Source organism: Anneissia japonica, unplaced genomic scaffold, assembly GCF_011630105.1.
Source record: "Anneissia japonica isolate Jap-2015-1 unplaced genomic scaffold, ASM1163010v1 scaffold287960_len3192837_cov198, whole genome shotgun sequence".
Taxonomy (NCBI): domain Eukaryota; kingdom Metazoa; phylum Echinodermata; class Crinoidea; order Comatulida; family Comatulidae; genus Anneissia; species Anneissia japonica.
In genome coordinates, this window is record NW_022712725.1 from 871156 (window position 1) to 879826 (window position 8671).

Consider the following 8671-nt stretch of genomic DNA (forward strand, 5'->3'; position numbering starts at 1 on the left):
TATATATATAATAACAGGAACAGGAACACGATGTTATAATCGTATCAAGCATAGTCCTTCAACAAAAACGCTCACACTGATATGTTTAAGCAAGATAAGCTTAAAGGTCGCAGCTGCGTGAATACCGTGTTAGGTCTACTGTGTATATTTTTTATAATATAAAATCACCATAATTTGCTTGCTTATTGCCATTTTAAAAGCATTCGGCTTAACCACTACTCTAATTAGCTCTAATATTCTTAATCTATATTTGACATATTGAAACTTTGATAATGTATGCTTATCTGCATTAGACAATAGGGTTGGTGAACCGTTGGGCACGCCTATTATTTAAAAACAACTAAAAATCATGTTGAATAAACTCAACTAAAAAGTTTTAATGGCTACATTTCCCTTACTACAGTATTTTAATAAGTCTTAAAATAAATTTACAAAATTAGGTCTACAAAATAAAATTTTTGTGTATTTTTTTAAGCGCATACTTTGCTTTGTTTGTAATCATCGAATGCCTTCTGCCACTCAGGTAGGTCGTTATACTTCCAGCTGTAGTAATCGGTTCTCCATGATTCTTCTATCTCGGACGTGTCAGCTAAAAATGAATGGAGAACCAAAGAATATTATCAGCACAAAATATATTGTTCGACAGCTTGTATAAAATCATTCGGGAAACCAGAATATTGGGATGTTTTACTTACTTACCGTAAGTGCTAATATGCGCCCCGGCGCTTACAACAATTTTGGAGGCTTCAGTGCGGCTTATTCGAGAGCTGCACTCATTCAAAAGCAGCGCTTATAAAACAAACTATTGGCGTGGCGCTTTCGATGCCCGTTCCCATGTTTCTTATCTCACGTATTCACGTAGTTCAATAGGCCTATCATAGGTCCCATCATCGTAAATAACTGTTTATAACAAAATGCTTTGTGTGTTCATTGTGTTATTTATTTATTTTAACACTGTATACATTGTATTTACTGTTTCTCAAAGTGTTTCATTACACACAGAGTAAACTCTCGATTAAGCGCTGCGGCGCTTAGCTAAAAAAAAATTTGGTTTGTTGCAGCGCTTATTCGAGCATTTACGGTACTGACAGTATTTTTCGGTATAACTTTGAACAACTTTCTAATTTACTAATTTTCATTTATTCTACCATGTTTAAATTATGACGTATACTGTACAGAAAATCTGCCTATAAAACCCCCTGTAAATAGTACAAATCATAGGGCCTACAACAAGAAAACAGAAAAACACAATACCGAAACTATCAACAATTTCAAACAAACTAAATATCAATTTCACTAAGCAACAGGGACACCATAGCAGAAGGTGGGACAGGTGGGTGGAGATTAAGTAAGATGTCAATTGGCTTTAATAAAAGAGAAAACAGAATAAATTAAAAAGAGAGCTTAGAACAGAAGTGTTTTTCTTAATAGTTCTTAACCCCAGTTCTAGTTGTTTGCTTGCTTAAAAGTAGCAAAGGCAACAGGAGCAAATTTGTGGAGATAGATATTTAAATTTAAGATAACCAACTTAAGTAAAAGCTGAACTGATCACAATTAACAAAACACTCCAACGTCCAGCATATGACCTAAAGTATTGTTGATAGCTTACCTGCAAATTGCTCGAGTTTTGGTTCGTACGTGTTCCAGAAGGCACACTTGTCGGCTCTATAAGCTCGTTCAGATGATGACATCAGATTAATATTGAGGTAGTTAAGATCAGGAATAGTAAACTCTGGCCAGTGGGTAAGATCCTTCTTGAAGGAAGGGGCTGGTGTCTCACTCCCTCTAGTATTTGGATCACTAACGGCATAAAAAGGATAGTTTAGTCTTGTAGTTGAATAAGTTTACAGTTGTTTAAGCTAAACGTCTAAATGTGAGTAAAACTTACCCTGTTTTTGCAAAGTTGGTCCAGTATCTCATAATTTCCACCGATACATTGCGGTCATTATCAGACGGCTGTTCTAATAAATAGGTATATGTTGTACCATTAAGAAAAGGCAATCCAAACACAAATTGAAGTTCTTCGGCATGACTAGCACCAATCCAAGGAAAATCGAGACCATAATATACCGAAACCTTTGGAGTATGGGTCATCAGATAAACATACACCTTGTTTCCAACAGACGCATGGGCACGCTGTACTGCATCTGTTGGGCAAAGAAACTGAAAATCTGTGGCCAATTGAACACCTGAATCAAAATAGTTTGCATCTGGATCGTCTGCTTGAGACCAGTCGGTGTATTCGAAATATATAGAGTCCAAAATAAGAGGATTTGATGCTTCCTCAATTGGAACAAAAGCCGCTGGAATAAGAGTAAGGAACTCGGATTTGGAAACTTTCGGAGTATTTGTAAGGTAGCCTAAGTAGCCTGGTAGCAGAAGGTAGACAAATGTTCCTTCGTCTTTATTTGTTCCAAAGATGATGGTTGCATCCATCTTAAAGTCTCTATTTCGTATTAAAATCTCTGGACTTCTTTCAAGAAATACGCCATCTACTACTGGTCTCAGGTTAATCTGTTATTAGAATCAAGAACGAATATATATGGTTTTAAAATTAAAAGTTCAAGATAACTGATTCGCTTTTAGCGTAAGTATTTATTTTCAAATGAATCAGATTAAGTATTTTGTGAGAAGCAAACAGGTATTTTTTTTATAATAGACTTAAATATACAGTATTGTTAAAAGGTGTATTACAAGGCTTATAGGCTTATACACTACTTTATTTAACCATGAGAATTGTGAATAACCTATCTCCTTCAACTGGTATGTTATCATGGCTAAATATTTACAAATAAATTAAATACGTATATTCATAGGCCTACATACATCCATTGATAAATCAGATACACATACATAAAGGTATATTAATATATTTGGAACATACGAAACGTTGATTTAATTAATAAACAATATAGAGTACCGTATAACCATACTTAAATTTACACCAACTTTATTAATGCTTTATCAAAAACATTGAAATTTTGTTTTGCTCAATCGCAATGAAAGAGAAGAACAAAAAAAGGAAACAGATCATGGAAGCATAATCACATTTAAACTAACATACGTAGATTGTGCATTTTGGCTTTTTAATGAAGACATACATACGCAAGTAATATTTGATCTTACCCCCACAGACGCATTTACAACAGCACCAGGATCGACACCTTTCATGCATTCTACAAATGCTTTACTATCCGTAAAGTCACAACCAACTTTCCTACCAATGTTAATCGACAGGTTCTTGGCTACTTCTCGTTCCATATAAGCGAAATAACTTAGGCTAGTACCGCTCTGCAATTTGAAGTACAAGTATTTTTTTTTGTAGTTAGCAAAGAACATTGACAAACGTTGTTGACTGAAAAATTGATGACCTATGATAATAATTTAGCCTATCTGCTTTACTTGTGTTGATATACAATTTTGTAGATTCGTGTTAGTGTAAAATGTTTCTTTTTTACGATATTTTAATTGACATAAGAATTCAAAAATGCTGTTAATGGTAAGACACCTATAGGAATGATGCTACGATTATTTCTTTCAGATTTGTGCACGCGTCTGGGCGTTAATCGATTAGGTGGTGGTGGTGGTGGTAGTAGTAGTAGTAGTAGTAGTAGTAGTTGTTGTTGTAGTGGGCCTAGTAGTGGTCTATAGATTTTTTTGTAAAACATGTCATCAAACATAATTACATGAATCATACCTCTAAAATTGCTTGGCTGAAATAATCCCAACTTTGCTTTGAGAGGAGATGATAATCTACACTGGCCGATCCAGCACTTTCACCGAAGATCGTCACACGAGATGGATCGCCTCCAAACGCTGTGTAATGTAAACATGTACGAACATCATTTTAGAAATATTTTCTTTGTATTAGAATCTAATCTAATCTAATCTAATCTAATCATATTTATTTAAATAGCGCCTTTCTTTGTAGTTACGAAGCGCTTCTGTCCCTGGTCATTGGATCCACATGCTAAGTGTTGTTGCTGTGTTCAGCGCAGGAGCAAGCAACCCCACCAGGTCCCATTTATACTCCTGGGTGGAGAGAAGCGATGCAGATACAGTGCCTTGCTCAAGGACACAAGCGAAATGCACAGCGAGGGATTGAAACCCCGACCTCGAGGTTGGGAAACCAAACCTTTCACGCTGCGCCAAACCGCTTCCACAAGAACACATCAAAACCTTGCATTCCCATTTCAAGATCAAGGGTCCCGAATCGTTTACGATCCACAGTGGTCTCCAGAGATTTAGATCGTTGTCGTCTGCCTCTCACGCGTGCAAGCAAGCAAAAATGTACCGGAAGAACCCATTTCCCAAATACTTTTACGTGTTTTTACTCCCTGAAATGAACTGGCCATAGGTGTGACCTCGTGCAACAATGTATTAAGAAAGCTAGTTACCCCAGATCTAACTAAAGTGGCAATTCTTAATTAAGTTCTTTAAATATTTGTTTAAAATAAATAAATTAACAAATAATGACAATGAATATATAAACATCAAAAACCTTACACAACAAGACAATGTAAAAACTATACATAAAAGAAGTTAAAGATTGAAGCTAAGTTAGATCTATTCATAAGCAAGATGCTTGCATTCTAAACCCCGGATCCTTGGGATGAATTTTGAGACAACATTAACAAAAATTGTAGTCCATCATTCCATCGATTGAGTGTTCAAAGGTTAGGTTGAAATTAAAGTAAAATAAAATACCGGTAATATAATCTCCATGAGGTTTTATTTCGTGAATTATTTCTTTGTGTATTGTAAACAGTAATTTGAATAACATTTTGCCTTGTCATGGTTTTGTTGTAAATTGATATGCATACTATTTTTACCTCCAATGTTCTTGTTCACCCACTTTAAAGCTTCAAGTTGATCGAATAGTCCTACATTACCGGGATAGTCATCATCTCCTGTACGAAGAAGACACAGCCATCAAAACGTTGTTAAATACGACGAAAACAAACATTATTTTTTAAAATCCATTAAAATATTATATTTTAACTGTAAGTCTTTAAGCACTTATTACGTCACTACCAATATTTTATAGAATGCACTAAGTATTGGGTTTCATTTCACTTCATCAATTCATTCACAGGGTCTTTTGTTGTCTCATGGATGAATACTTCTTTTAAGCCCCATTTTAAACCCCATATGGCATATCAAGCATCAGTGAATAACATGTAAGCCTCGGTGTGTAAGCATGATGTAGCAGAGTGTATAGGCCGCTGATTTCTTTTTAAACAAATAAAATTCAAACAATAATGTTGGTACTTGCCTGTTGTAAGAAATCCATAACTGTTCAACCTGTAATTAATGGTTACCACGATGATGTCACCGGTGGCAGCTAGTACCACCCCAGAGTAATCTTCTACTGAGGCCGAGCCTGTCGAGAAGCCACCTCCGTGGATGAATAACATGACAGATGCATTATTTGGCTAAAGAATAATAAATGATACATATATATATATGATAATGATACATATATATTAGAAATTAAATATATAAAATTATGGAATAAATCAATATATATATATATATATATATATATATATATATTATAAACTCAACACATCCACATAAAAAAAAACAGTCGACACACCCTCGTACAAAAAATTATGACAAGACAATGAAGTACAAAAGTATTAAACAATTTAGTAAAGATGTATTTTGGTGGTTAGGGTGCTTGCATTCCAACGCCAGGGTCCTGGGTTCAAATCCTGTGAAAGCACATGAGTTTGTTTTCTCACGATGACATTATTTCATTTATTTCTGAGGGCCCCTAGAATATCAGCTAGCCTTAGGATACGCTGGAAGGGTTCCTTCTTTGTTTTGTAGATTGAAGATTGTCAAATAATCAGGCAATCAATGACAACCACTTGTTCTGCTGACTTCAGAACAAGTTAAGAACTTTAATTTATTATAAATATGGTTTAAAAAAGTTATAAAACTTTGTGTTGTATATAACTGACAAAAACATACCGTAAATGCTCGAATAAGCGCCGCGGCGCTTGTAAAATTTATGGAGGCTTCAGTGCGGCGCTTATTCAAGAGCGGCGCTTATTCGAGAGCGGCGCTTAGCGAAAAAAAAGCAGGTATGGTGCGGCGCTTATTCGAGAGCGATGCTTATTCAAGAGCGGCGCCCATTCGAGCATTTACTGTAATATTTTTTTTTTAAAGCAATGTATACACCAATTCAATTGTTTCAGCATACTTTTTTAGGTCATGTATCTGTCAGTAATTATGTTCATTCTGTATTAAAAATTAAATATATAAAATTATGGAATAAATCAATTGTTGATTATGTAACTTCCAATTATAACTTATAAAAATATTTTAGTATAAAATTTCAAGAATCAATTTAATTTCAGACGTATGATGAACATGGTCTAGAAAATTAATATCATGTTATTGACTGAACGTTATATTATGCCTTAATAACGTATTTCTTACCTTAGATTGGGGTACAAAGATGTTTAAATACAGGCAATCATCTTCCCCCACAACAGTGTACGGAGTTGTACCGGACTGGGTGCACCAAGGACTATATTCCATCGCGTTCAGGGTTCCTATCCAAGGTTCTTTCGGGAGCGGCTTCTCAAAGCGAAGATTGCCGACTGGGGGTTGGGCGTACGGAATACCCTTGTAGACATCGATATATTTATTGACACCTATGTACGAATCTTCTGAAAAAAGAATCGTATTTCCTGCAACTTCTCCCAGTGTTGTAGTTACATATGGAGATTGAGAGTAAACTAACGGCATGATACAAGAAAACGTTAGAGCGGTAATAGTTAGAGAATCCATGATTCTCTTAACCGAGAAGACTTGGTGCTAAGTAGGCTTCAACAACTACACTAAAACTCTAAACGTAATGCAAACTTGTTTGTTGACCCGGGTGACTGCGCATTAATAATGCCTCTTCATTGGTTACTCATGAAGTAAGAGAACTACAACTACGACAAGCCACAAGTAGGTTAAAGGCCGGAGAATAATATTCGTATATTGGCGCCGTAACAAGTAGCTACTCTTCCGAGTGTACACGAGCGACGTGTATCAGGGGCGTCGTGTGGTTCCCATCTTTGGGGGGGGGGGGTGGTGCGCGAAAATTGTAAATGCGGAACTACAAAGGATCAGTGGCGTACGAAGGGTCCTAAGGCCCTGAGCCAGGCACTGAGGATCAGGCCAGCGAAGGGCCCCTGGTTGGTGTGGGGACGAATCCCCACATCCGCTCCAGTGTTCCTAGCATTTTTGTGAGTTCCTAATTAAGTATCTTGATTTGAAAAAACAAGCGTAATATAGTTTAATTAAGATACGGTAATAATTTGTTCATATGTAACTTAATTTCTTGTTACATCTTGTTTCATTTTAATTATATTATGTATAAAAAAAAAATTAAATAAAGTTAAAAAAAAGTTCAGTCAAAAAAGAAGAAAAAGTTTTGTACTCTTTTCTTAATTATTACTGTTGCATGTGTTATTGGTATTATTGAAAAGATAACACAGAATGAGGAAAGTAATTAAAGAAATAATAATGTCGGCATCATCCGATGAATTTTAAAAAATCATTATAACATTTAACACCTATTAAGTCCCCTAATTCACATTAGGCTTGTGCTTCAACTATATATTTCTCCTATACATTCTCTGTTCTGTATTGTACGGAAGAATGATGTTTAAGATTTTTTTTTTTTTTTTTTTTTGTCGGACAGAGTTTGAGGCAAACGTCAATGAAATTTGATAATTCCAACGATCTACCCCTTTTCCACATTTTCCCAAAGTTTTTAAATATATTAAAAAATCTATATTTCATTAAGCGTTTTTTTATCTCATTAACCAAGTTGTTTGTCAAAGTTTAAGAGTAATGTTAAGAGCGTGATAACGTTTCTAGCGTTTATTGAACATTTTTCTCCTGTGTAGATTAGGACCTACCAGAGTCCGTCTTAATGTCTCAATCCACTTGTACGAAGAATCATATGCAGTCCGCCCAATAGTGCGAATCATGAATTTTTGCTCAAAGTCATGGGCATGCGAAGTAAAGAACTTCGTAGTTAATTAATGAACTGCCCATGCGCGTAATAAAAAAAATCGCATTTTGGGCGATCGCTTAGTGCCCCGGTATTCAACCTAAGGCCCACCCAACTCCGGCCAGCCGAAAAAAACTATTTTCCTGGATTTTCAGTTATTGTTGCCAAAGAATTTGCTAAAGAAGTGGAGACGACATTCACATGAGTAAAAATGCGTTACTTAATCTAATAATTTTAGGCATACAGGAAAACTGAGTAGTTAGTTACATCTAGTGGCGTATTTAATTGAAATGGGAAGAGGGCGACTGATGGGAAATAAATAATTATATGAACCCATCGAAAAAGTCTGGACCTTGTTTGGGAATAAAGCTACATGTACCGTAAAACCTCGAATTGAAGCCCAATGAGCTTAATCTCGAGAAGAAGCCCACCTCGAATTGAAGCCCCCTCTTTAGTTTGCAAGATTAGCCTTAAAAAGAAACCCATCTCGAAAGACGCCCATGGACTTCTTTTCAAAATAGCATTGGCTTTTCGAGATAGTATAGTACATTGTACATGAATTTTAAAAAATGTAAAAATAAATTAAAACACGCTTGGTATATACAGAATTTTAGATGATTTAATGCCAGTTAATGCACTCCATGATAC

General features: G+C 35.5%; 1 protein-coding gene across 1 annotated transcript in view; it reads right to left on the reverse strand.

Annotated features, from left to right (window-relative positions):
- Positions 1-6: 6 nt before the first annotated feature.
- The window catches only part of LOC117108038, a 25940-nt gene continuing 17275 nt past the window's right edge, over positions 7-8671 (reverse strand). The window contains exons 17-24 of the mRNA XM_033249884.1: positions 6451-6831; positions 5276-5435; positions 4833-4910; positions 3698-3816; positions 3127-3291; positions 1889-2514; positions 1610-1800; positions 7-589 (exon numbers count right to left, since the gene is read on the reverse strand). Of these exons, the coding sequence (XP_033105775.1) occupies positions 471-589; positions 1610-1800; positions 1889-2514; positions 3127-3291; positions 3698-3816; positions 4833-4910; positions 5276-5435; positions 6451-6831 (1839 nt within the window). The 3' untranslated portion in view covers positions 7-470. The remainder of the gene's footprint in view (positions 590-1609; positions 1801-1888; positions 2515-3126; positions 3292-3697; positions 3817-4832; positions 4911-5275; positions 5436-6450; positions 6832-8671) is intronic.